The 27,669-nt window shown below is 52.9% G+C and overlaps 2 protein-coding genes across 2 annotated transcripts in view; one reads left to right on the top strand and one right to left on the bottom strand.

Moving 5' to 3' along the window:
• The window catches only part of NSDHL (NAD(P) dependent steroid dehydrogenase-like), a 277,264-nt gene that overhangs the window by 228,012 nt on the left and 21,583 nt on the right, over positions 1-27,669 (top strand). The gene's annotated exons all lie outside the window — the stretch shown is intronic.
• On the bottom strand, positions 13,723-26,911 carry LOC104297930 (uncharacterized). Its single transcript, XM_054169810.1, has 9 exons — positions 26,757-26,911; positions 25,411-25,524; positions 21,839-23,524; positions 20,491-20,590; positions 19,276-19,424; positions 18,753-18,865; positions 17,618-17,707; positions 14,697-14,819; positions 13,723-13,917 (listed from the first exon to the last, which is right to left on the bottom strand). The coding sequence occupies exons 1-9, from the start codon at positions 26,815-26,817 to the stop codon at positions 13,723-13,725; spliced, it is 2,631 nt and encodes an 876-aa protein (XP_054025785.1). The 5' UTR covers positions 26,818-26,911.

Here is a 27,669-nt window from a genome sequence, read left to right on the forward strand (position 1 = left end):
TGCAAGCAAAATCTGCCTTATAAGAGCAAAAAGGCCTTGAGTGGGAGGGTGAATGCCTCTGAAAGGAAGGGTGTGTGCTCCTTGTAGCCCACCAGCAGAAGGTGTTACAGGAGCTCATCCACAGTGATGTAAGAGCACAAGCCAAGGTGTTGCTAGTTGGATCTGGGTTGCCATCTGAGTGGAAAACTAAACTCTTGAACAAAGTGTGAGGTCAGTGTTGGTTGATGGTTTTGATTTCTGACAGTCTCTGGTCCTCTTGCTGCAAAGGTTGGTTATTTGGAAGCCCTGAGCATTTGGATGGCTTTACTGTCCCAGATGTTCCTTTAGCACAGAATCCCAGCATGGTGGGGGTTGGAAGGGACCACTGGGCATCACTAAGAAGAGCCTGGCCCCATCCTCTTGCCCCTCACCCTTTAGTTCCTGCTGAGCATTGCTCAGATCCCCCCTGGGGCTGCTCTTCTCCAGGCTCGACCGCCCCAGATCTCTCAGCCTTTCCTCCTCACATAGATGCTCCAGGCCCCTCAGCATCTTTGGAGCCTCCTCTGGACTCTCTCCAGTAGTTGCCTGTCTCTCTTGAGCTGGAGAGCCCAGGACTGGATCCAGTACTGCAGCTGTGGCTCCCTAGGGCAGAGTAGAGGAGGGCAGAGCACATCCCCATCCCTTTCCTTCACCCTTTGAGGATCATCCTAACTCTCTGATTCTCCCCCTGGGAAGGTGGCATCACCATTGTGAGGGAAGGCTGCATTCCAGCAGGCAAGGTGATGCAGATATTTGAAAGAGTGAAGAGCAGAGCAGTCTGAACCCAAAGGAGACTTCTCCTGAGCGAAGGAAGAACATCTGTCTGCACTGGGGGACATGGGACATCCCATGGCTCACTAGAGCAGGTGGCCTCCTGAAAGCCATACCTTCTCTAATCAAGCCTCACCTCCTTGGGAAGCAGCAGCCTCCCAGCCTCTCTCCTGGGAGCTTCCTGTGGCTGTTTATGGTTTATGTCCAGCTCAGGAGCTGAAACCACTGGGAGGTGTGCCCACAGAGGAGCAGCAGGACCTGGAGATGATGATTTCCTGCAGGAATTCCCAGAGTTTCCTGCAAGCCTTGACCTATGAATGTTCTTCTCTCTCCCCTTCCACCACACTCAGAAATGTGTATTTTCAGCTCCTAAAATGGGCTCAATAAATCCTGGGTTTGGAACATCAGGGTTGGGCTTTGAGTTTCATTTGGTGTCCACCAGGCTATTTGTACCTCCAGAAGCTGGAAAGCCTCATGGCTTGCACTGGAGGAAGGAACAAATATTGGAAGGTGTGGTTCTGACAGAGCAGCAAGGAGCTCACCCCCTGGCCTTCCCTGGCATCTTCACAGCTGTTCCCTGCTTGGCCAAGGTGAGCTCCCAGCTGATCCTGGGCAGCTCAGCTCATGCAGAGGCTGTTGTGGGTCCGTGGCCAAGATGGGAGCTGCTGGAGGCATCCCCATGCATGGAGGCATCCCCATGGTGGTCCCCAACCACACAGCCCTGTGCTACCCAGCGTGGAGGGGAAGGAGTTTTCTGCCAGGAGCAGAGAGCAGAACTTTCCTCTCGTAAAGGAAAGCAAACAAGAGCTGGTGAGGAGTCAAGGATGAGGGAAATTTGCTCTTAGTAAGGACAAACCTCGACCAAGGTTGATGACAATGAGATGGAGCCTGAAAGCAAGAGGCTGCCTTCAAACCTCTGAGCTGTGCCTTGCAGGTTTGGAGGGCTCCTGTGATGTTTTTTCCTGCCCTAGAAGCAGTGTCCAAGCAGCAGATCTCTGCCAGTTCCCTCCAGTTTTTCCTTCTCCTCCCTCCTGCTCTGGGCAGGGAGATTGCTCCCAGTACCACCTCCCACCACCCAGGGGACAAGTCCCTTCTCTTCTTCCTTATCATTGTTTTGGAGCATTTTCTGTCTTGCTGATGACTTTCTGCCTCAAACCACATCCCCCTCTACCCATCCAGGCAGGAGCTCAGTCCCTCCCGACACTGGGGCGTGAGCAGCCAAACCTGAGAGCTTCTGGGGCTGGATTCCTCCCACACTTCCTCACTGACATGTAAACAGAAAGTCCACTTTTAACCATGCTCAGCTTGCTTTGGCTCTGGGCTTGTTGTCCAGCAGAACCTCCAGGAGCTGTGACCTGCTGTTTACTCTTCGCTCAGCAGTCACCATAAATAGCAGCTTTGACTCCAGCCCTGGGTGAGGGATGTTGTTTGGCTCCAGCAGCTCCCCACATTCCCCATTCAACCCCCTTGGCAGCCCTTCCTGGGGTCTGGACACAGGTTCTCCTTCACCCTGCAGCCTCCTGACCTTGCAAACCCACCTGTAGCCTCTGCCCCTGGGCTGAGGGCAGCGGCTGCTCGCTCCGCTCGGGCATTCCCAGCCTCCTGCGGTTTCCCAGCCCGTGCCAGCATCTGTAAGTGGAGTGAAGTCATCCCCTCCTCCCTGCACATACCTTAGCCCAGCTGAACAAGCCCCAGCACACACTGGGACCTTCTCTCCACACAAGCACGTACTCTGCCTCGCTGAGCCACGGGCCAGGGCGGTACCTATGTGATCAGTGCATGTCTCAAGAGCTCCCGGTCCTCCCCGGACAGCACATCCTCATCACCCCCCTAGAGTGCTGTCTCTCCTCCCTTGCCGCCTGCAGAGCTGGAGCAAACAGCATTGAATCACAGAATCGTTTAGGTTAGAGAAGAGCTTTCACAGCGTGGAGTCCAGCCCTTAACTCAGCACTGCCAGGTCACCACCGAAGCATGTCCCTCAGCACCGCATCTGCAGGGGGGGCAGCAGGTGGAGGGAGGGGATCCTGCCCCTCTGCTCTGCTCTGCTGAGACCCCACCTGCAGTGCTGGTAGTCCACAGCACAGACATGGAGCTGTTGGAGCAGGGCCAGAGGAGGCCACAGCAATGATGGGAGGGCTGGAAGCCCTCTGCTGTGAGCCCAGGCTGGGAGAGTTGGGCTTGTTCAGCACGGAGAAGAGAAGGCTCCAGGGAGAGCTTCTGGTAGCATTTCAGTGCTTCAAGGAGCTGGTCAGAAAGCTGAGGACAGACTTTTGAGCAGGACCTTTTGTGTCAGGACAAGGGGTGATGGTTTGAACTCAAAGAGGGAGATTCAGACTGGAGAGAAGGGAGAAATGTTTGACACTGAGGGTGGTGAGAGCCTGTCTGAGGTTACCCAAAGAGGTGGGAGATGCCCCATGCCTGGAATCATTGCAGGTCAGGTTGTTTGGAGCTCTGAGCCATCTGCTCTAGTTGCAGATGTCCCTGCTGACTGCAGTGGGGTTCAGCTGGATAACATTTGAAGGACTCTTCAACCCAAACCATTCCATGATTCACCTGGATCTGACAGAAGGGGAAGGTCAGCAGCATCACATTGCCAAGGGGAGTGGGACCAGCTAGGAGGGGAGCAGGATACCAGAGGATACTGAGCAAGCTGAAGATGACTGTGGGGATTTCTGAAGGGCTTTTCAAACACCATGGTCATCTCTGGCCTGGGCCCAGAAAGGCACAGGACAAAGTCATCCATAAGCCAGTGTCACAGAGCTGTGCTGCTTCACTGGTGATGCCAGCTGCAGATGCCACCATGGAGTCTTCAAGTTAACTTTGGGCTAAGTGTCCAGGTAAATGAGATGAAATTGCACCATCAGGCAGATGGGGTGAGGAAGCCACCACTAATCCCTGGCTGTTAGAGCAGAGCAGAGCTCTGCACCTTCTGCAAGCTCCAGCACAATGAGGCACTTATTCAATAAACACATTTTGGTGCCAGCTGAGGTCCACCACCATCCAGCAAAGGCTTAACTTTAAGCATGTGGTCAAGTCCCACAACATGGAGCTCCTCTCATGTTTTAATGCTTGAACAACTCCTTGAGCTTTCCAAGCAGAGGAGGTTTCTTAATGTTGGCCCTAAACTGCTGGAAGAAAACAAAAGCAGCAGGTCCCTTCTTGACTTGTCACCTCTGTGGTGTGGGTCTGTTAGATCATCTCCATGCTGGTGCCACAGGGCATTTCAGATCCATGGAGAGATGTGGAGCTCTTCAGCTCGTAGACATGGCACTTTGGGACGTGGTTCACTGGCCATGGTGGGCATAGGTTGAGGGTTGGGTTGGGCATCTCAGAGGTGTCCTCCAAGCAAAACAATTCCATGATCCTGTAGACATGGCACTCCAGGAGGCCATGGTGGGCATAGGTTGAGGGTTGGGTTGGGCATCTCAGAGATGTCCTCCAAGCAAAACAATTCCATGATCCTGTGGACATGGCGCTCCCAGACACGGTTTAATGGCCATGGTAGTGTTAAGGGTTGGACTTGATGATCTTAGAGGTCTTTTACAACCTTAATGATTCTGTGATCTGCTTTGATCACACACCAAAATGCCCAGGACTTGGTAAATCAAGGTGAGTTTTGGCCTGGATGGAAAAGTTACTGGAGGGAGCTGTGGGACAATGCAGAAGTAGTTCTTGCCTGTTGCTGCTGCTGCTGTCTGGCAGGTGAACCTAGATGAGACCTAACTGTGGCCTTCCAGTATCTTAAAGGGGCCTACAGGAAAGCTGGGGAGGGACTTTTTAGGGTGTCAGGGAGGGATAGGACCTGGGGGAGATGGAGCAAAGCTAGAAGTGAGTAGATTCAGACTGGATGTTAGGAAGAAGTTCTTCCCCATGAGGGTGGTGACACACTGGCACAGGTTGCCCAGGGAGATGGTGGAAACCTCATCCCTGGAGGTTTTTAAGGCCAGGCTGGATGTGGCTCTGAGCAGCCTGATGTAGTGTGAGGTGTCCCTGGGCATGGCAGGGGGGTTGGAACTGGATGATCCTTGGGGTCCCTTCCAACCCTGACAATTCTGTGATTCTGTGCCCCAGCCCTTGAGGGAAGCACCTGAGAGCATCTTGGTGGTTGGAGAACCAGGGGTTAAAAAAAGAACCTATTTTGCAACTTCAGAGCTATGGAAACCTCTGTAATTTAGCTTAAAAATGGAGCAAGATAAGAAGATTACAGGAGCCTCCTGGCTTCAGAGAAGGCTTTGTCTCAGGAGGAGCCATGAATGGTATTTCCTTTGACAACCTGCAGAGAGCTACCTAAGGGCAGAGCCCAAAGAAATCAATTAACTGTCTGTAGGTATGAGCAGGGTGGGAGCTGGAGATGGAAAGAGGGAGAATCTTCTGTGCATGAATGGAATTTCTCTGATTTACTCAATAAGGAAGCAAAAATGTAATGTTGCAGGGGCAAAAATTCACCATAATCAAAGTTTCTTACCCTGAGGCTCACTGATGAGCTCCCTATGAGCCAGCAATGAGCTCCTGTGGCCAGGAAGGCAAATGGTCTCCCAGGGTGCATGAAAAAGACTGTGGCCAGCAGCTCAAGGCAGGTTCTACTCTCCCTCTACTCTGCCCTAGGGAGCCCACACCTGGAGTCCTGGGTCCAGTTCTGGGCTCCCCAGCTCCAGAGAGACAGGGAACTACTGGAGAGAGTCCAGAGGAGGCTCCAAAGATGCTGAGGGGCCTGGAGCATCTCTGTGAGGAGGAAAGGCTGAGAGCCCTGGGGCTGTTGAGTCTAGAGAAGAGCAGCCCCAGAGGGGATCTGAGCAATGCTCAGCAAGAGCTAAAGGGGAAGTGGGGCAGGAGGATGGGGCCAGACTCTTGTCAGTGGTGTCCTGTGACAGGACAAAGGGCAGTGGGCACAAACTGGAACCCAGGAGGCTCCATCAGAACAGGAGGAGAAAATTCTTTGATTCTTTGGTGTGAGGGTGCTGGAGGTCTAGGGCAGGCTGGATGGAGAGGCTGTGGAGTCTTTCTCTCCAGAGAGAACTGGTTATGAGAGCTTCCAAACCCAGCTGGAAGCTGGGCAAGCTGCTTGAGCACAGGCTTTGGACTGGAGGATCTCCAGAGGTTCCTTCCAATCCCCACCATGGTGGGGTTCTGTGAAGTTGTTTTTATGATGGCAAGCCCAGTGGTGTCACCACCAGCAGGCTGCCCAGAGAGGTTATGGAGCCTCCATCTCTGGAGAGCTTCCAGATGCAGCTGGCCATTGTGATCTCCAGATGATCCCTAGTGCTCCCTTCTGGGTTTCTGAGATTCATGCCTGGAACTGTAGCAAGCTGCTCTGTCTGCTCCTGCATTATTCCTCCTCCACCTCTGCTGCCATTTCTACATCCCAGGAGAGACTCTTCCAGCACCAGTTAGGACTTGGGTCATTTTGCAAGTCAGCAGGGCTCCTGGCAGCCGCCAGCCAGAAGGGCCTGGAGCAGTTGTAGGGGGGTGATAAGAAGTAGGACAGGGGCTGCAGTGCCCCTTGGGCCATGGGAGATCTGATGACCTGTTGTGGGAGAACACAGACCTCGGCAAGGTTGCAGGGAGAGAGATGCCAGAGGCTGTTAGGGGACTTGCAGGGATTCTGAGCAGGTGAGGTGAGCTTGGTCAGGGGCAGAAGCAGTGCTGCTGGGCTTGAGCCATTCTCCAGCTTCTTAGGAGAAGATCAGTGAGAGGAAATTGGGGCACAGCCTGCTCATTTAGGGTGTTGCCACTGGCTGCACGAGGTCACGGTGGGACCCATGGCAGTGAGGAACTGGTTATGAGCTTTCATCAAAGAGCAATTGTTTGGTGTGAAGCAGCGGTCAGGACCGAGGAGGGAGGTTGTTGCAGAAGCTCCCACACTGGGTGTTGTATCAGAGGTGGAATTCAGAGCTGGTTAGTGACTGAGGCTCAGCAGCAAACATCTCACCAGGAAAGGTCCACCCTGCTTCCTGCTGGGTGGACAGGGTCTGAGAAACCTGGTTAATTCTATTCTATTCTATTCTATTCTATTCTATTCTATTCTATTCTATTCTATTCTATTCTACTCTATTCTATTCTATTCTATTCTACTCTACTCTACTCTACTCTACTCTACTCTACTCTACTCTATTCTATTCTACTCTATTCTATTCTATTGGAAGTGCTCAGGGAGAGAATGTCCTTAAATTCAGGATGTGATCCTATAGCCCCTGCTCCTCTGAGAGCTGCACAGAGCCTTGGCTTGTGAGCTGGTCAAAGAGTTTACTGCAGCAGCACATGGAGGCTGTGAGGTTCCTTAAGGGTGCCTGGTCCTGCAGGGACTGCAGTGTCTCTGTCCCACAGCTCTGTCTGTCTCAGGATAACCATCTGAACCCTGACATCCATCCCATGGCCAGAGCAGAAGCTGAAATTCCTGCTTTTGGGGTACCTAGGGGGAGATTCATAGATAATGACATGGGCAAGATCTTTGTGTTTTCCAGGAGGGATGAAAAGGTTCTCTCAGGAGCTAACTGAGCCTATTCATTATGGCTGCTGGACCATGGCCAGAGGCAGGGCTGAACTGGACCTACAGGACAGACCTCCCAATCCAGCCCCCCAGCATTACCCCCTGACCTGACTGCTCTGCAGCTCTCTCTTCCTGTCTTCTGGATGACCCTCCTGTAGCAGGGAGGTTGAACTAGATGATCTCCAGAGGTCCCTTCCAGCCCTGGAATTCTGGGGTTTCTCCATCCAGTCCATGGGGCTGGGGAGCTGGGGACTCCTGGCAGTGCTGCTGTGGGATCCCTTGGGTGCTGAGACAGGAACCAGTGTGGAGAGCTGGATCCTGGGCCTGGTTGTCTTTGTGCACAAGCATCCCACGCTGGATCTGAACAGAGAATGGGTTTGGGCATCACTGCTGCCAGAGCACGATTGCCTCCATCAGAGGACACAGACGCACACCACGGAGCTACCAGGCTGAACTCAACCCTCAAGCACATGGTCGGTTATTAACTGATCTCTGTTGGTAGTGAGATGCCACCAACCATGGCAGGACAGTGATCTGATGAGCCCACCAGTCCCTGCTCAGAGATGCAGCTACTATGGAGCCCTTCCAGCCCCACCTCCTGCTCTGACAGTGCTGGACAGAAAGAGTTGGATAAAGTCTTGGAGCCACCAGATGGTTTTCTAAGTGGGGCAGAGAAGAAGAACATGATGGAGTCACACCTGGAAGTTAATCTTGTTGATTGAATGGTGAATTTGCAGACCCAGGATTGTTTTACACAATCAGTTTAATTCCCTGGGTGGATAAAACCTCTGTCTGTTGGTCCATGCCAGACAACTTCAGGTGCATCAGGAATTAACAAGGCAGACCCAAAGCAAAAGACAACCCCAACAGATCTAAGGAGGTTGGAGCCAGGTAGAGGCTGGTCTCTTCTCCCAAGCAACAAGCACAAGAGGAAATGGCCTCAAGTTGCCCCAGAGGAAGTTTAGGTTGGACATGAGGAAGAATTTCTTCCCCCAAAGGGCTGCCCAGGGCAGTGGGGGAGTCCCAGTCCCCAGAAAGGATTCAAAGCTGTGGAGATGTGGTGCTGAGGGCCATGGTTTAGTGGTGACCTGGCAGTGCTGGGTTCACGGTTGGACTTGAGGAGCTTAAAGGTCTTTTGCAACCCAAATGACTCAAAGTTAGAAGCAGCACCAATGCTGGGGACTCCCAGAAGGCTGCAGAGCATTTGAGGCTGGCCAGCTGTGGGCTGGGCACCGCAGCTCAGCTCCCAGGTCTGTAAACCCCAGCTGTGTTTCAGGCAGCAGCTGAAGACCTTGGCCCAGGGTTTGAAACCTGCTGTTTCTTTGGTGTTCTTGGTATTTCCCCCCAAAGCAGCAAACCAGACTGTCTGGTCCTTTTGTAGCAACAACCCCAGGCCCCTGATGGCAAAGGGCACCAGGAAGAATGCAGCAAGGTGAGTGTGACAGAATACCACCGTGGCTCGTGCTTGTAGATGCTGTGCCCTCAACAGCACCAAGATCAAAGGGGCTGGCTTTGATTGATGAGCACCCAGTTAAGCTTCTGCCTTTTCCTCCACATAGAATCATAGCATCATAGACTTGTTTGGGTTAAAAAAGACCTCTAAGATCATCAGGTCCCACCACCAACCATCATGTCCCAACTCAAGCTATGGGCAGACTTTGACTTTCATACTGCAGGAGCCCAAGAGGAGAAGGCTCCATCTCTCCAGTGCTCCCAGTTCTGCTGCTTCCTTACATTAGAGGTGGTCAAGGGGCAGGCTTTGACTTTCATACTGCAGGAGCCCAAGAGGAGAAGGCTCCATCTCTCCAGTGCTCCAAGTTCTGCTGGTTGCTTACATTCGAGGTGGTCAAGGGGCAGGCTTTGCCTTTCATACTGCAGGGGCCCAAGAGGAGAAGGCTCCATACCTCAGACACCCCCCACCCCTCCCAGTTCTGGTGTTTGCTTAAGCTGGAGGTGGTCAAGGGACTCTGATGAGCCTGCCCATGTCTGAATGCTTCTGCTCAGCTGGTGTCACTCAAGAGGTGGTTGTGATGCCACCCTTCCTCTGTGAACCACTCTGCCCACTCCAGCATCAGGTCCACCCACTAGACCAACACGCACCCTGGAAGACGCCGTTGAGTCAGTTCCTGTTCCTGTGGCCCAGCTCTATTCTCAGGAGGGTGAGCTGGCTCCTTCCTGCCACTGGCAAAGCCACCACTCCATTTTCCATTCTTTTTTTTCCCTTTTTTTTTTCCATTGACACAGATGTCTGGACTGCACAAAGGGCAAAATCAAGGTGGGACAGTTCTCCTTCCCGGGTTGTTTGCAACCCCAGTGGGATTTAAGTGGTGGCCATTTCACAAAGAGACCCATTCAGGAGATTGTTTTGTCTCCCAGGGTGACCTTTCAAGCCTAAAGGCCTCCAAGTCGTTGACAATGCTTCCAAAAACTGGCCTTTCTCCCAGGCCTTGGATTTTTCCTCAGCCATTTCAAGTTTCTCCTGCAATGGAGGGCTGAGGACCTGGCACCCCCTCCGTGCTCCTCATCTGGACACTGCAATGGAGTGATGCCTTCCCACGGAGCAGGACAGGAGATGGACACAACCAGAAGGGCTCAGTGCAAGCTTCCTCAGAGGAAGGCTGGACAATGTCTTTTGACCAGAAGCCTACATTTGGAGTGATGAAAAGAGGTGACACACTCTTGTCAGCACCTGAAGATGGATTTCGTCCGTGCTCTTGCAGAAGACACGCTGGAGACCCATCACACCTTTGTCCCAACCCTTTCAGAGATTCAGGGAATGGTTTGGGTGGAAGGGACCTCCAACCCCCCTGCCATGGACAGGAACACCTCCCCCTAGACTAGGCTGCTCAAGGCCTCATCCAACCTGCCCTTGAACACTTCTAGGGAGAGGGCATCCATGACCTCCCTGGGCAGCCTGTTGCAGTGTCTCACTGCCCTTTTCACCATCACTTGCACACCAAAGTGGTTTGGGTTTGCCACTTCCAAAAGAGGCTTTTCCTCCTTCTCCACTTCTCCAGGTGTGTTCCTTCACCTTGAGTGTTGGGAGACCTCTGAAATATTAGCAGTGTGTCTGCCTTGATGTCACTGAACCACCCCATGCACATCCCCTCCTCCCCAAACTCTTGCTTCCCAGTTTGCTTGCCCACAGGAGAGTTGTGGCTGGGGGAAAACAAGGACTGACCTGAGCTATCTCCCCACCTTGCACCTCACTCAGGAGAGTGAGAAATGGTTCCTCAGCATGTCCTCCCCATGTCCTGATACTGTGATCAGAGCTCTCTGTAGGCACTATGGAGAGGGCAAGAGAGAGAACGGAGCCAGGTGTGGCATCTTATCCTCCAATGCATCAGGTACCCTCAAAGCTCACCTTGGTCAGGCCCTCTGGATCCAATTGGATCAGGTTGCTCAGGACCCCATCAAGTTTCACCTTGAATGTCTCTGGGGATGATGCTTCCACCCCATCCCTGGGCTACCTGTTCCAGTGTTTCACTATGCTCATTGTGCAGAACTTCCTCCTGATGTCCAACCTAAACCTGCGTTACTCCCTATGCTGCTCCAGTTTCAAACCATTGCCCTTCTAGATAGTTCCTCCTCAACCTTCCTGTAGCCCCCTTCAGGTACCTGAAAAGTCACAAGAAGGTCTCCCCAGAGCCTTCTCTTCCCCAGGCTGGACAGCCCCAACTCCCTCAGCCTGTCCTGATAGGAGAGATGTTTCAGCTTCTCTTTCTCACCCTGGGAAGTGACACAATTTGATTCCCTCGAATAGAATAGAATAGAATAGAATAGAATAGAATAGAATAGAATAGAATAGAATAGAATAGAATAAACCAGATTGGAAGAGACCTTCAAGATCATCAAGTCCAACCTATCACCCAACACCATCTGATCAACTAAACCATGCACCAAGCATCCCATCCAGTCTCCTCCTAAACACCTCCAGTGATGGTGACTCCACCACCTCCCTGGGCAGCACATTCCAATGGCCAATCTCTCTCTCTGTGTAGAATTTCCTCCTAACATCCAGTCTGAACCTCCCCTGGCACAGCTTGAGACTGCGTCCTCTTGTTCTGGTGCTGGTTGCCTGGGAGAAGAGACCAACCCCCACCTGGCTACAACCTCCCTTCAGGGAGCTGTAGAGAGCAAGAAGGTCTCCCCTGAGTCTCCTCTTCTCCAGGCTAAGCAACCCCAGCTCCCTCAGCCTCTCCTCACAGGGCTGTGCTCCAGACCCCTCCCCAGCTTTGTTGCCCTTCTCTGGACACCTTCCAGCAACTCAACATCTTTCCTAAACTGAGGGGCCCAGAACTGGACACAGGACTCAAGGTGTAGCCTAACCAGTGCTGAGCACAGGGCAGAATGCCCTCCCTGCTCCTGCTGGCCATGCTGTTCGTGGTACAGGCCAGGATGCCATTGAATTATCTCTCCATGGGCAGGACCATGCTGAATTCCACAACCCTTTTACCCACCAGGACTTTCCTGGCTTCATAGATTGGTTTGGGTTGGAAGGGACCTGCAAAATTGTCCAATTCCCACCCCTCTGCAGTGGGCAGGGCCACCTCCCACTAGACCAGGCTGCTCAGGGCCTCATCCAGCCTGGCCTTGAACCCCTCCAGGGAGGTGATCACAGAAGCATCCTGGCTGGAAAAGACTTGAAGACGACCAAGTGCAACCGTCACCTAACACCTCCCTGTACGCAGCTCTTACACCACATCCCCATGCTGCTCATCCAGACCTCCTCCCAAGACCTGCAGTGATGCTGCAGGTGCCAGCAGAGCCCCACAAGACAGATGATGAAGTGGAAATCTTTTATTGCTTTCTAAAACCCAGTTGGAAGAAACCCCCCAGGAGATACAGTTAAATAGACAGCAAAAATGAGCGCCCCAGACTCAGCCATCTGGAGCTCGCTTTCTCTGCAGGAAGAGAGCCAGCTCTGTGAGAACAAGCTTGAGAAGATCTGTTTGTGGCCATGGTTGGTAGAGGTTGAGCTCCTCTGACTGCACAGCATTTCTGTTTCAGCAGAACCTCAGGTGAAACCAACACAAGCAGCTCCTTGGTTTCAGCCGGAGTTGGGTCAGCACCTTGCACCTCACTCAGGTGAGAATAAGATCAACAGTTTTCAGAGGTCAAACAAGCCACCAACAGCAAGAGTAACTTCTCATGTGGCTTTGGAAGGTCTATCCACCTTCTCCTGGTCAGCAGCTACCACTCAGCCCTAAACCTGCAGCCTGGAGGAAAGGGACCGTGAGATGTGGTCATGCTGTCAGGGAAGAGACCAGCGTCTAGCACCCTCAAACGCAGTGCAGATGATTGTCCTGCAACAGAGACTCTGCAGGAGAGAACATGGGAAAGGAGGGTCCTCCAGGATGCTCCACAGCTTCTAAGGAGATAGTATGGGAGTCTTCAGATGAGGAAGTCCACCCTGGCTGTGAAAGAGAGAAAATGGTGTCCCAGCTAATGGCAGCTCTTCATGATGTTGGGTTCTGTGGCCTCTATTTTGACAAGATCAGAAGATAGCTCCAGCTCATTGAATCCCAGACTGGTTTGGGTGGGAAAGGACCTTTAAAAGTCATCTAGTCCAATGCCTGCAGCCAGCAGGGACATCTGCAACTAGAGCAGGTTGCTCAGAGCCCCAAACCACCTGACCTGCAATGGTTCCAGGCATGGGGCACCTCCCACCTCTCTGGGCAACCTGGGCCAGGCTCTCACCACCCTCAGTGTCAAACATTTCTCCCTTCTCTCCAGTCTGAATCTCCCTCTTTGAGTTCAAACCATCACCCCTTGTCCTGTCACAGCAAGCCCTGCTCAGAAGTCTGTCCCCAGCTTTCTTTTGGCTCCTTGAAGCCCCTCAGGGCCACCAGAAGGTCTCCCTCGAGCCTTCTCTTCTGCAGGCTGAACAGGCCCAACTCTCTCAGCCTGGCCTCACAGCAGAAAGCTTCCAGCCCTCCCATCATTGCTGTGGCCTCCTCTGGGCTCACTCCAATAAGTCCATGTCTCTGCTGTGCTGAGGACTCCAAAGGTGGACTCAACTGAAGAAGCCCAGGCTGAGTCTTCTGAGGCCTCCTGAGACCCTCCCTGGTGTTCACCTGAGTACACTCTCCCTCTCCCAGTTCAAGTTTCTTGCAGTGCTTTCCCTCCTAATGTGTGATTAGCAAAACCCTCATGCTGTGGCCCAAACCAAAGTCATTGAGTCCCAGTGACAAGAGCAAAGCTCTGGGCCACCTGTCTCCAACACACCACCTCCTTTGGTCAGTGAGAGCTGGCAGTGTCCGTGAGTGGAAGTTTTACCTCTGGGTGGCTGTGGCTGATGCCAGCTCTGCACTGGGATGTTTTAGCAGTACCAACAGAAAGATGAAGAAGTCACCCCTGGAGCTGGGACACCTCTCCCATTCCCCAGTTTGTCATTGTCCATCCAGCACTTTCCTGCTGAGGATGGAACTTGGCCTGCCCCAGAGTCAGAGCCGAGTGTAGCTCTCATGGCCATCTTCAGGGGCCTGAGCTGGTGATGTCTCTCCCAAGGCAGCCAATCCCACCCCGTTGTGCACAGCATGCCTGTGGTTTAGATGTTCTCCCCGGCCTTTGGTGGTGCAAGGATCACTGTTAGGGACCAATGAGTGCTTCTTCTGCACCTGCTCCAGTATCTGCAGCACCTGGAATGAGTAAACACTGGCTGTGAGTGGGTTAGTAATTAGAGGAGAGCACCAATTTCTTCTCCAGATGTTTAACTATGTCCTGTTCTCCTTCAAGCTGTATGGCTGAGGCCTTGGGGTCACACTCACCCTCTACAGCTCCCTGAAAGGAGGTTGGAGCCAAAGGGGCTTGGTCTCTTCTCTTAAGGAAGAAGCAATGAGACAAGAGGAAATGGCCTCAAGTTGCCCCAGGGGAGGTTTAGATTGGACATGAGGAACAATTCCTTCCCCCAAAAGGCTGTCAAGCCCTGGCCCAAGCTGTCCAGGGCAGTGGTGGAGTCCCCATTCCTGGAGGAGTTTTGAAGCCCTGGAGATGTGGTGCTGAGGGCCATGGTTTGGTGGTGACCTGGCAGTGCTGGGTGAAGGGTTGGACTTGATCTTAAAGGTCTCTTCCAACCAAAACCCTTCTGTGATTCTGATTGTTGCTCAAAGGTCTCTGGGATGTGTAAAGGGAGAGCTTGCCCCAAGCTGATCCATGCCCTTGGATCTCAGAGCTCTTCCCATGCACCAATCAGTCCCACCTCTCCCATTCCTCAGCACAGAGAGGTGCCACAGTGGTCAGGAAGCAGGATCAGGACACAGACACCACAGAGCTCTGGCTTTGGGCTCTCTCACACCACCTTATGAGAACTCCTCGTAGCTAGCAGAGATGTCTTTAGGTCCTAACTAAACTGAGAAACCTCCCCAGTCCAAACCCCACTGAAGAGAGATGGAAGAGAGCAAACCAGGATGGGTTTTACCTGTGCCTTGGGGATGATCCCAACTCTGAAGAACCCAATGTTTCCACTGTCGAGTTTGGTGCAGTCTACCACGGTGGAGGCAATGTTCTCTGGGGAAGGCCCATCACAAAGGACTGCATCCACCTGAAAAGCAGCAGAGGCTCACACCAAGCTCCCTTCTGGCCTTTGGGGGCAGAGAAGGCAGTTTCCACCCCTCAATAGCAGGTAGTCATCATCAGAGCACCTCTGCTCCATCCTGCCCCGTTGCACTGACGCCGAGAGCTGGATTTGGAAGGAGTTAATTCAGTGAAAGCAGAGAGTGAGAGGTGGGTGGGAGAAGGTCAGCAGCACAGCAAGGGCAGCTTTGATAGAGTCATGGAATTGCTTAGGCTAGAAGAGAACTTAAAGACCATGGAGTCCAACCCTTAACCCAGCACTGCCAGGTCACCACCAAACCATGGCCCTCAGCACCACATTTACACAGCTTTGAAACCCCCCCAGGGCTGGGGACTCCACCACTGCCCTGGGCAGCCTGGGCCAGGCCTGGACAACCCTGTGAGGGAAGAAATTGTTCCTCATGTCCAGCCTAAACCTCCCCTGGGACATCTTGAGGCCATTTCCTTTTATCCTGTAGTTCTATGGGAGAAGAGACTAACACACATCTGGCTCCAACCTCCCTTCAGAGAGTTTTAGAGAGCCAAAAGGTCTCCTATCAGCCTCCTCTTCTCCAGGCTGAACAACCCCAGGTCCCTCAGCTGCTCCTCACAGGAGCTTTGAAGTCCCCTCCACAAAACACATCTGTAGAAAAACAGATTGTTGAGGGGTCAGAGGCAGAAGATGAGCACCACCTCTGGTTTGAAACTGCTCTCATCTAAGCTGCCAGGAACACACCCAGTGAAGCCCACTCAGGCTTCAGCTGTGAGATGAAAGCTCATTTGATCAGCCATGAGCAGGGTCCATCCAGAACTTCTGCAAGCTCTGAAAGCCAGGAATATTTCAGAGCTTTGGCACCAGTTTTAGCCCAGCTTCAGCCTGAGCTGGGAATTCTCCTGTGTTGGGACAGCTGAAGGCCAGCTGGAGCCCTGCTGTAAGGCAGGGGACATGGTTTTGTTGCTCACATCATTTTGTGTTGGAAGATGAATGATCTTCCAACCAAACCACAGCTCCACTGGATAAACCAGAAGAGTTTTGGTCTCCCAACACCAACATGAGGAGCATCCAAGAGGTGCTTCCCCACACTCTTGATACCATCTATGGATTTCCCTGCTGGAAACAAAGTGGTTGTGTTCTTAGAATAGAATAGAATTAACCAAGTTGGAAGAGACCTTTGAGATCACTGAGTCCAACCTGTCATCCAACACCATCTAATCAACTAACCCATGGCACCAAGCACCCCATCCAGTCTCCTCCTAAACACCTCCAGTGATGGTGACTCCATCACCTCCCTGGGCAGCACATCCCAATGGCCAATCTCTCTTTCTGGGAAGAATTTCTTCCTAACATCCAGCTTAAACCTCCCCTGGCACAGCTTGAGACTGTGTCCTCTTGTTCTGGTGATGCTTGCCTGGGAGAAGAGACCAACCCCCACCTGGCTATAACCTTGCTTCAGGTAGTTGTAGAGAGCAAGGTCTCCCCTGAGCCTCCTCTTCTCCAGGCTAAGCAACCCCAGCTCCCTCAGCCTCTCCTCACAGGGCTGTGCTCCAGACCCCTCCCCAGCTTTGTTGCCCTTCTCTGGACACCTTCCAGCAGCTCAACATCTTTCCTAAACTGAGGGGCCCAGAACTGGACACAGGACTCAAGGTGTGGCCTGAGCAGTGCTGAGCACAGGGCAGAATGACCTCCCTGCTCCTGCTGGCCACACTCTTCCTGCTGCAGGCCAGGATGCCATTGGCCCTCTTGGCTGCCTGGGCACACTGCAGGCTCAGCCAGGTGCTGATGGGAGAAGCCAGGTGGCTCCAGCTCCAAGGTTGCCTTTCACAAAACTACTTGCAGAGTAAGTAACAATGTGGAGTGCAGGCAAACAATAATATTTTGATGACAGCATAGACTGGTGGAAAACAATCACATTGAAATCAAAACCCAGCCTGTGGGGGAAGAATAATATTTGGGAGAGGCACTTGGAAAGAGTTTGGCACCGGGAAGTTGTTGCTCTTGAAATTTACTGACTGGCAACAGCTGGAAGCTCCAGCAGCTCCTCCCCACAGCCATGGGGCTTTCAGCTCAGCCACGTAGTTACCAGGCTCCAAGTCCCACCTGCAGTTGTTTCACCTTGTTCTACCACATGTGGCACACACCCCAAAGTACCATGAAATGAATTGGCTGCTGAAATGGTTCTGCCCCAGCAGCATCTCTCTGGAGGTGCTCTCTCCTTGAGTCGGAAGGGACCTTAGAGATCATCTTGTTCCAGCTCCCTGCCATGGGCTGGAACATCCCCCACTAGAGAGCAGGTTGTTCATAGCCTCATCCAGCCTGGTCTTAAACACCTCCAGGGATAAAGCATCCACAGCTTCTCTGGGCAACTTGTTCCAGTGTCTCACCACCCTCAGAGTAAAGAGCTTCTGCCTAATGTCCTGGGCACACTGCAGGCTCATGTTCAGCCTACCATCAACCAGCACCCCTAGGTCCCTCTCTGCCTGGCTGCTCTCCAGCCACTCTGACCCCAGCCTGCAGCACTGCCTGGGGTTGTTGTGGCCAATGTGTAGAACCTAGCACTTGGATGTGTTCAGTCTCATGCCCTTGGCCTCTGTCCATCTGTCCAGCCTGTCAGGGTCCCTCTGCAGAGCTCTCCTACCCTCTAACAGATCAACTCCTGCCCCCAGCTTGGTGTCATCTGCAAACTGACTGATGATGGACTCAATCCCCTCCTCCAGATCATCAATAAAGATATTAAAGAGCATGGGGCCCACCAACACATCTCTTGGGACCAAACAGAATGAAGTCACCTTATCTCCCAGCTTGGCATACACTTGGTTGTGGTGTGTGGTATCTGCCTCTCCAGTTGGGTTGGCTGATGTGACCACGATGGGGCCAACCTGGTGACAGAAAAAGGGGAATAAGAGCAGGTTTTGGTGCATAAAGCAGGTGAGCATCACTCTGTGAGTCTTTGTGAATCTAAAGAGAACTCAAGAGTCACCCACCCAAGGAGAGACCTTTCATGGAGGCAACTGCAGTCCCACCAAATGTGTGCTGAGTGTTGAACTGGGGGGTCACTGGGGCTTACTGGTGTGGAGCAGGAAAGAACATTGGGTTTTCTGGCAAGAGAAATTGCCAAAGGCCTACAGTGTCTGTCCTAGAATTGAGGAGAACAGGCAGAGTTCCTCTGGACCTTCTGAAGTTGTTCTGGCTTCAGATAAGCCCATGCCTGCAGCACAGGAGTTCTGTGTAGGGAACCAGACCAAGTGTCAGTTAAGTGTCTCTTTTGTGCCTCTCTGACCTGGTGGTCCCTCCTTTGAGCCTCTTTTCTGCCATAACATCAGCTTCAAGCTTCCTGCACCCTCCACCCCTTCTTCTTGGTGTATTCTGGTTTTGTGTGTATGTGTGTGTGTGTGTGTGCAGGAGTTACTCATTTTAGCTCACTGCAGTCAGTCTCCAAACCTGCTAGGACCTTCACCTCACCGAGAAAAGAAAGAGAGGAGGAGGAGAGAGGAGGAGGGGAGGGGAGGAGGGGAGGGGAGGAGGGGAGGGGAGGAGGGGAGGGGAGGAGGGGAGGGGAGGAGGGGAGGGGAGGAGGGGAGGGGAGGAGGGGAGGAGGGGAGGGGAGAAGGGGAGGAGGGGAGGAGGGGAGGGGAGGAGGGGAGGAGGGGAGGGGAAGGGAGGAGGGGAGGGGAGGAGGGGAGAGGAGGAGGGGAGGGGAGGAGGGGAGAGGAGGAGGGGAGGGGAGGAGGGGAGAGGAGGAGGGGAGGGGAGGAGGGGAGAGGAGGAGGGAAGGGGAGGAGGGGAGGGGAGGAGGGGAGGGGAGGAGGGCTCCAGCTTCTCACTTCTTCCTCTCCAGGAAGCCAGAGGACTTGGCAGCTGGTGCTTGACAGCAGAGGGAGGCAGGCTCTGGCCCCCAGCACGGCTGGGCCAGGTGCCACTCACCATGTCGATGAGGTGCGTGGTGACCGAGCAGTCGGGGATGCGGATGGCGATGCTCTGAGGGGTGCCCACGTATTTAGCAGAGTCCTTCATTCCCAGGAAGTCCACCCAGTCACCTGCACAAGGAAGAGGTCACCCAGGGATGTGCATTCTTCACAGTGAGGGTGGGGAGATGCAGCAACAGGTTGCTCAGGGAGGTTGTGGGTGCCCCCTCCCTGGACGTGTTCGAGGCCAGGCTGGATGAGGCCTTGAGCAAGCTGCCTGTGGCAGGGGGTTGGATCTAGATGACCTTGAAGGTCCCTTCCAACCCAAACCATTCCAGGATTCTATGACTTTTCTTGTCTTCAAAAAAATGTGTACACCTGGCACTTCAGGACATGGTTTAATGGCCATGGCAGTGTGAGGTCCATGGTTGGACTCTGCTGTCTCAGAGGTCTCTTCCAACCCAAACCAATTCCGTGACTTCACCTTGGAATTTCACAGCCAAAGCTCTCTAGAGAACATGGAAGCAACGAGATTTCCTCACCTCTGGGAATCACCAAGCTAATAGGAGATGGCCAGGCAGCCTCCATGAAGTCCCAGAGGAGGGGAGTGAACAAATGCTTTGCAGGTTCCAGTTGCTTCAGGCTAGAAATCCAGAGGGACATCGGACGATCCTGAGCCTGGCGCTTGGACCTGGGAAGGAGGGAAGAAAAAGGAGCCTGGAGTTAAGGTGGGGATTTGTTTCCAAGCTGAGGTGAGGCCCAGAGTCAGGACAAGGTCTGCAGGCTCTGCCTGGATCAGCAGTCTGGGGTAAAAGCAGGACTGGTCAACAGAGGACCTGACTGGAATGGATGTTCATGCCTATTCCAGATCAAGACTGTCTGCTCCAAACCAAGAGATCAGTTTCTGGGGATGGGTAGAAGATGGGTAGTGATGGGCAGTGATGACCCAGATGCCCAGGTTCTGAGGAACTCCCACCAATATGAGGGGTGCTGGCCTCTAAGAGGGTTTGGTTAAACACAAGAGGGTTTGGGTTGGAACAAGAAACACCTACAGTTATGGACAGCAAGTCCCTTCCCTGCTTGCCACTTGTTTGGGTTTCCTTATGAAATCCAGGCTCCATCACTTGCCAGAAGCCTTCCACAGCCTAGCAGACAACTCTAGCTCAATGGCCTCCTTTCCTCATTCAGAGCTTCTCCCCCAAGCTTTGTTCTCCTCATGAAGCCTAAGCTATAGATCGCACTCAGCAGCAGTTACCAGTCCTAGAGGCAACAAAGCTGGTGAGGGGTGTGGAGAACAGGTCTCATGGGTAGAGGCTGAGGGACCTGAGGATGTTCAGCCTGGAGGAGAGGAGGCTGAGGGCTGACCTCATTGCTCTCTACAGCTCCCTGAAAGGAGGTTAGAGCCAGGTGGGGGTTGGTCTCTTCTCCCTAGTAACAAGCAATAGGACATTGGAGATAGCCTGAAATTGTGCCAGGGGAGGTTTAGGTTGGAGACTAGGAGCAATTTCTCTCCTGCAAGGGTGGTCAGGCAGTGGAACAGGCTGCCCAAGCAGGTGCTGGAGTCACTATCCATGGAGGTGGTCAAGAAATGTGTGGCCATGGCATTTTGGGACATGGTTTGATGGCCATGGGGGTGTTGGGTTGACGGCTGGACCTGATGATCTTAGAGGCCTGTTCCAGCCAAAGCAATGCTGTGATTCTATGAGTCAGAGCAGCCAAGGAAGCCCTCACTGCAGCAAGCCAGACCAGATACTTACTGGTGAGCCTTCTCCACAGCATCAGGGCGGTGACAGGCTGCCACAAGCACGTACACAGTGTCTGTGGGGATGCCACAAGTCCCTCCGTTCCTCAGGATATCTGTTGGCACAGGAACAGGGCAGAGCCTCTTGAGTGACTACAAGTGGGGGGCTGTAACTCATGCTGGAGCTGTCACAGACACAACAGCCAACCTGGTGCTCTCCTTCCCTGTTCCCAGCTAACACAGCACTTCCTCTGACAGGGACTTATCTAGCCCTCCTCCAAGAGGAGATCTGGCCTTTAGGGGAGCTCTGGGTGACCTTCCTCAGGCCAGAAGGCATTCAGTCCCATGGAGAGACCAAGCACTGTGGGTTTGCCCTGCTTTGTCTATACAAAGCTTTGGGTGGTAGTACCAGCCTGGAGGGCTGAGGACACAGCCTCAAGCTGTCCCAGGGGAGATTTAGGCTGGAGGTTAGGAAGAAGTTCTTCCCAGAAAGAGAGATTGGCCATTGGAATGTGCTACCCAGGGAGGTGGTGGAGTCACCATCACTGGAGGTGTTTAGGAAGAGACTGGATGGGGTGCTTGGTGCCATGGTTTAGTTGATTAGATGGTGTTGGGTGATAGGTTGGACTTGATGATCTCAAAGGTCTCTTCCAACCTGGTTAATTCTGTTCTATTCTATGTCAGACTGGGTGAGCAGGGAGGGATGTGACACAGGAGGGACACCAGCAAATTCACTGCTGGACCCAGCTCTTCTAAAGGAACTGGAGAGGGACCTGGAGCATCTCTGTGAGGAGCAAAGGATGAGAGCCTTGGGGCTGTTGAGCCTTGAGAAGAGCAGCCCCAGAGGGGATCTGATCAACGCTCAGCAAGAGCTAAAGGATGGGGGCAAGAAGGTGGGGCCAGGCTCTTCTCAGTGGTGCCCAGGGACAGGACAAGGGGCAACAGGCACCAACTGGAACCCAGGAGGTTCCATCTGGAAATGAGGAGAAAATTCTGTGCTGTGATGGTGCTGGAGCCCTGGAGCAGGCTGCCCAGAGAGGTTGTGAAGTCTCCTTCTCTGGAGAGCTTCCAAAGCTATCTGACCATTGTGATCCTGGGCAAGCTGCTGTGGGTGTCCCTGCTTTAAAAGCAGGGATGTTGGACTGGCTGATCTCCAGAGGTCCCCTCCAACCCCCACCATGCTGGGACTCTGTGAGCTGGTCTAATCTTCCCCATAGCCTATTTAGTTTCTAATGACTCGTGTAACTTAGGCCACTTCATCAAAAATGTCACCAGATGATCCTGGCTTCCACCTCTGCATTGGAATTTTAATAGTCTTCTGCTTCCAACCCCCACCAGAGTCCACCCCCACAGCATGCCCTTACCTGCAATCTTCTTGACTGAGGAAGCTTTCCTGGCAGGCAGGTGAAGGCACTTGGTGGTTCCTCCCCCCACACCACTGAGCTGCACAATGGGCCTGCCCATTGACAAGCAGGAACCCTCAAAGGTGCTGTTGAAAAGGGCAGAGAGGAAGCAGTAAAAGCTGACCAGGCCAAAGAGGAGAGTAGCAGCAATGTCATAGCCAGCTGGAAGAGCATGGATGGCATCCAGCAAGAAGCTGGCAGAGATCAGCAAGAAAGTGAGGGAGTAAAGGAACCAGGCAGTGTTTAAGAAGAGCGTGCAGAAGACGATGAAGCCATTGAAGAGCATGAAGGCAACGATGCCTGCAGCTGTGTGGAAGCTCCTGGCAGTGCCACAGAGGCCAGCATACCTGGTCAAGCCCCAGATGATCCACATGACAGCATAGAGAATGAAGGCACTGCTCTCCAAGGTTTTACCCCGGGCAAAGGCCACCGAGCCACCCAGAAGCTTAAGGATCCCACCGGCTACCACCACCCATGGGATTACAACAGTAGCCAGCGGAGCCTGGGGCTCTCCTGCCCTTGTCATAGCAAAAGAAGCAAGGACACTGCATGCATAGCCCAGGACTTCTGCATCTGCATACTTGGAATAGCCAAGGTAGGGAGCGTGGAGGTCTGCTCCTTCCCGCAGCTTCAGCGCGCTGCTGCGCGCGAGCAGAGCCCTCACAGCCCCCTCCCCCGTGGGCACCCTGGCACTTGCTGCCACATTGCACAGGTGAACCAGGCTCATCAAGGCTGAGGCCACAAAGATGGCCACATCCACACCTTGGGGTACTCCCTCAAAAAACCCCTTGGGACAGCAAGCTAAGGCAATGCAGTAGGCCACGTAAAAGAGCAAATAGAGGCCATCCACCGGGCTCTTCAGAGTGAGGAAAAGAGCCAAGACAACAAAGAGGATGGAGAAAACCACCAGGAATGGAGTAGGGAAAGATGGTTCCTCTGGTTGCCAGATCAGGTACAGGAGGCAATAGCCTCCAGCAAACTTCAGGATGGAAGTGAAACCAAAGAAGGTGGCCATGAGAACATCCAGTGCTCGGTAGGACAGGATGCAGATGCCAAGCTGGTAGACCCCAGCTGCCCACAGCCAGGGCACTTGGCCAATAAACAGCTTGCCAGTGATGCCCAGGAGCCTACAGCCAAAGACACTGGCAGAGAGCATGTTCAGGATCAGACCGGTGACTGCAAAACAGTTCATGCTGCCACCCGAGGACTGAAGCCGTTCAGGGGTCGTCTTCTTGGCCAGCTCTGTGCCAGGGAGGACAATTTTCTCTTTGGTTAGGAAACAGAGAATCCTTCCCAGGGCAAAATAGCCACCAACCAAGCAGATGACCATGTAATTGCAAGCCACAGCAGAGGAACCAAAAGCTGGGCTGGAACACAGGGCAACTTCGTGAGCGCTGGCAAGAGAGAGAGCAGAGGCGATCAGAGCTAAGATGACCTCTCTGCAAAGGAAGCCCACCACTGCAATCAGCAGCAGTGCCAAAGTGAAGGTGACCAGGCCAGGCACCAAGGCATTGCAGAAATCATCAGTGGCACTCAGAACTCCTTGCCCTTCCAGGATGAAGAGTACTCCACAGCCACACCAGAGTGCTGAGATGGTCAAGCAGAGAGTCAGGAACACGGAGCGGTTTCTTAGGCTTCTCCAAACTCCTGTGAAACAAAGGAGAGAGACAGGACTGTGATTTTGAGGCAGTTAGTTATGGAGTGGGTCCAGAGGAGGCCACAAAGATGGTGAGGCCTTGAGCACCTCACCTATGGGGATAGGCAGAGAGCTGGGGCTGTTCAGCCTGGAGAAGAGAAGGCTCCAGGGAGACCTTAGAGAAGCCTTCCAGTACCTGGAGAGGTCTACAGGAGAACTGGAGAGGGACTTTTCACAAGGGTTTGTAGTGTCAGGATGAGGGGCAGTGGCTTTGAGCTGGAAGAGGGCAGATTTAGACTGGAGATTAGGAGGGAATTCTTTATAGTGAGGGTGGTGAGACACTGGAACAGGCTGCCCAGGGAGGCTGTGGATGTGTTTAAGGAGGTATTCAAAGACAGGCTGGACAGGGCCTTGAGCAGCCTGGTCTAGTGGAAAGTGCCCCTGCCATGCCAGGGGGGTTCAAATTGATGATCTTTAAGGTCCCTTCTAACCCAAACCATTCTATGAATCTATGGCTCTGTGACAGTGGTGGCTAGGACAGGCAGCTGTGTGTTGGAAGCATGGTCACCATGCTAGCATGGAGCTGCACAGGTCCTGCATGATGTCAGACAAAGCCTTCATGAGTTTGGGTAGGTCTGCAGCATGTCCCATTACACTGCGCAATAAAGATTCCATCAGCCCTCTCTTTGCACTCATCAATCAGAATTCTTGAGGTGAGCTCAAAAGACTTTGAGTTCCTTCAACTAAGTACCAGGCCTTGCCCCAGTGAAGCTGAGGTGCAGCAAGTCTTCCCTTCTCCATGATGCCCAAGGGTAAGATGGTAATGGTAATAATCAGAATTGTTAGGGTTGGAAGGCAGCTCAAGGCTCAGCCAGTTCCAACCCCTCTGCCATGGGCAGGGACACCTCACACTACAGCAGGCTGCTCACAGCCACATCCAGCCTGGCCTTCAAAACCTCCAGGGATGAGGCTTCCACCACCTCCCTGGGCAACCTGTGCCAGTGTCTCACCACCCTGATGGGGAACAACTGCTTCCTAACATCCAATCTGAACCTACCCACTTCTGCTTTTGTTCCATTCCCCCTAGTACAATGTATTAAAGCAAATCAGGTCCTGGGAGCCTTTTTCTTTTGGGTTGCCTGATGGTTTGGTTTGATCCTGCTATAAGCTGGCAGGTCCACTGCTTGAACCACAAGTGTCCTACAAGCTCCTAGATCCTTATAAATGGTCCTCATAAATAAATGGCCTCCTCAGGAGACAGTGCACAGGAGGAGCAAAACTCATTCCTTCTCAAGAAGATATCTTTGGTATCCTGCTTGTCAAGTCCTGGAACAGGCTGCCCAGGGTAGTGGTGGAGTCCTGAGCCCTGGAGGGGTTTCAGAGCCATGGAGATGTGGTGTTGAGGGACATGGCTTAGTGCTGGGTTAATGGTTGGACTCCATGATCTTGGAGGTCTCTTTCAACCTTAATGACTCTATGGTTCTGTGTGTTCAGTCTGTTAGAACTCTCAGAGCTGCTGGTGAAGGATTTGGTTCAAAGCTAGCACTGATGTCTTTGCTTGCCCTTCTGACTGCACTTTGAGAGAGAGAACACAGATTCATAGAATGGTTTGGGTTGGAAGGGGCCTTAAAGGTCAGCTAGTTCCAACCTCCCTGCCATGGGCAGGGACACCTCCTGCTAGACCAGCTTGCTCAAGGCTGCATCCAACCTGGCTTTGACCACTCCCAGGCTTGGAACCTCCACAGCTTCTCTGGGCAGCCTGTTTCAGTGCCTCACCACTCCCATAGCACTTGTCTGGTGAGGCTGCCATGTTTGTATCAACCTGTTGGCAAAGCAGCCCAAATAGATGTGAAGGTGGAGGAGAAGGCCTTGAAGCTGGCCACCCTCTGTGTCTTACCTGCATATGCCAGAAGAGATGACAATATCAAGAGGAGGACTCCAAGAGTGGTGCTGGGGATCAGAGGGGCTGCTCTGGGCAAACTGTAGAAGTGCACAGCCAGCAAGAGTGATCCTGTGGGGGGAGAGGGGAGGTGGGAAAGGAGAAAGAGCTTGTGAAGTGTGCCCCAAACCCCAGGAGACAACCAGAGTTAATAGCAGAGTTAAAATTAACAGCAAACAGTGAAACTGAGGGAGCTGGGAGGGGAGGATTGTAGCTTGTGTCCATAGTTTCACCTTGCTTGAGGTTGATTGCCTAGTTTTAAGAAACTTGGAGCTCATCAGGTTTGAAGGTGGTCTCCTGTTGTCAGCCAAAGACAAAAGTCAGCTTTCCAACTCCAGTCACCCAAAAGGCAGAGAGAAAACATGCTCAGCACATCACAGGACAGGGACTTGCTGGAAAGCATACAGCAAAGGGCTCCAAAGATGCTGAGGGGACTTCAACACCTCTCTGATGAGGAAAGGCTGAGAGAAGAATTGGGGCTTTTTAGGCTGGAAAGGAGCAGAGTGAGGGGGATCTCATCAACACTGATCAGCACTTAAAGGGTGGGTGTGAGGAGGATGGGACCAGACTTTTTTCAGTGGTGCCCAGTGACAGGACAAGAGGTAACAGGCACAAACTTGAACACAAGAAGTTCCACCTAAACATGAGGAGGAACTTCTGTAATTCAAGGGTGCTGTAGCAGGCTGCCCTGAGAGGTGGTGGAGTCTTCATCTCTGGAGAGATTCCAAACCCACCTAGCCACTGCTATCCTGGGGAAGCTGCTGTGGGCAAGCTCCTTTAGCAGGAGGGTTGGACTGGATGATGTCCAGAGGTCCTTTCCAACCTCTGAACCTCCTGTGATTCTGTGATCACTTAAGCTTTGTGCCTACAGAAAATCAGCCCAAAAATTACCATGGGCAGCACTCAGAAAGATGAAACAGATTAAATTTGCCTCTTTGCACAGAAGGAGCAGATGAAAGGGAGTGAAGACAAGCAGAGAGAGCAGGGGAACCAGCTAGGAAAGGAAAAGAGGAGGCAAAGGCAGCCAAATAAAGATCAGTGATGAAAATGAAGTACCCAAAAGTTTGGATTTGCTCCCCACCCAGCATGGAGTGAGTACAAAAGTTCAGGCCAGCACTTCAAAGCCAAGACAAATATTTTGTTGGCAGCTGACACAGGCACAGGGATCGCTGGATCGAAAAGCTGCACCCAGGCTAAGAAGAATCAGCATCAACACCCTCTTTAAACCCCCTCTGAAAAGGGGGTTGTCCATGGAAAGCCTTTCCCAACCCCACCCTGCCATGCCAAGAGGAGTTGATCCCTACCTGAGGAAATGCCCAGGAGCCCTATGGAGGAATGCAGTGACTCAGCTCTTCTGTCTGCCATGGCAGAGTCCTCCCCAGAGCTGCTGTGGCTCAAGTGCTGTCTCTCTTTCCTCCCTAGCTCTTTATAGCCAAAGCTGCTCTGCTGGCCCGAGGTCCTCCCTGCTCTCCACCCCTTTTTCCCTACAAACAGCTTCTGTCAGTGTTCCTCTCCACACGAGGGAGGCAATGCAAACGAGAGCTCCTTGGCTGCGAGAAATTTTGGTCTGTGAGTCAGCCTGGGCTCCTGGTTGCTTTCCCCCACCCCCTCCAGGGGGTGTTTTACTGTTAGAACCAGAGAATTGTTTCAGTTGGAAGAGACCTTTAAGATCATTAAGTCCAACTTCCAACCTGTTGATTAACTCTTGTTTGAGAAGACACTTGGGAAAGCACAGCCTGGATTTAGGGCTGTCACTGCCTTCCTGCTCCTGCCAGTGAGGAAATGGCACTGGTTAAAACAGAGGGTTTGAAAGAATCCATCTTGCTGGAGCAAACAAGCACTTTGCAAGCCCAGGAGCTCCTTGGGGACCAGTTATTTCTCCCAGCACTGGCCCATGGTCCTGCTGTTTGTCCCTGCCACAGCTATGAATGCCTGGCACCTTCTGTTCCGTGCTGGGCAAGCCCAGGGTAGAGTCAGCACCATCCCCTTAAAGAAGACTTCTCTCCATGGGTCACTTCACATCTACCTGACCCAGCCACCTCAGACACAATCCACTTCTCCTGTGTGGCTTCCCTCAGCAAGGGGTGAAGGTGAACATGCAGCCTGGAGAACATCAGTGTGGGGATCAGTCTGGAGGAGCCTTGCTGGCTTTCCAGGAGCAGTGTGCAGGCACTGAGTGCCAGTTCTTGCTGAGCCCAAAGGTGAGAGCAGGGTCCT

The sequence above is a fragment of the Dryobates pubescens genome, chromosome 18, assembly GCF_014839835.1.
Source record: "Dryobates pubescens isolate bDryPub1 chromosome 18, bDryPub1.pri, whole genome shotgun sequence".
NCBI classification, from domain to species: Eukaryota; Metazoa; Chordata; class Aves; order Piciformes; family Picidae; genus Dryobates; species Dryobates pubescens.

Bases quoted from the DNA above. Each gene is read 5' to 3' on its own strand.
- LOC104297930 (XM_054169810.1), bottom strand. From the start codon at position 26,817: ATGGCAGACAGAAGAGCTGAGTCACTGCATTCCTCCATAGGGCTCCTG. The intron at 25,525-26,756 runs GTAGGGATCAAC...CTCCCCCCACAG, and splicing joins GCTCCTGGGCATTTCCTCAG to GATCACTCTTGCTGGCTGTG. The intron at 18,866-19,275 runs GTGAGGAAATCT...TTCCTTGTGCAG, and splicing joins TAGCTTGGTGATTCCCAGAG to GTGACTGGGTGGACTTCCTG.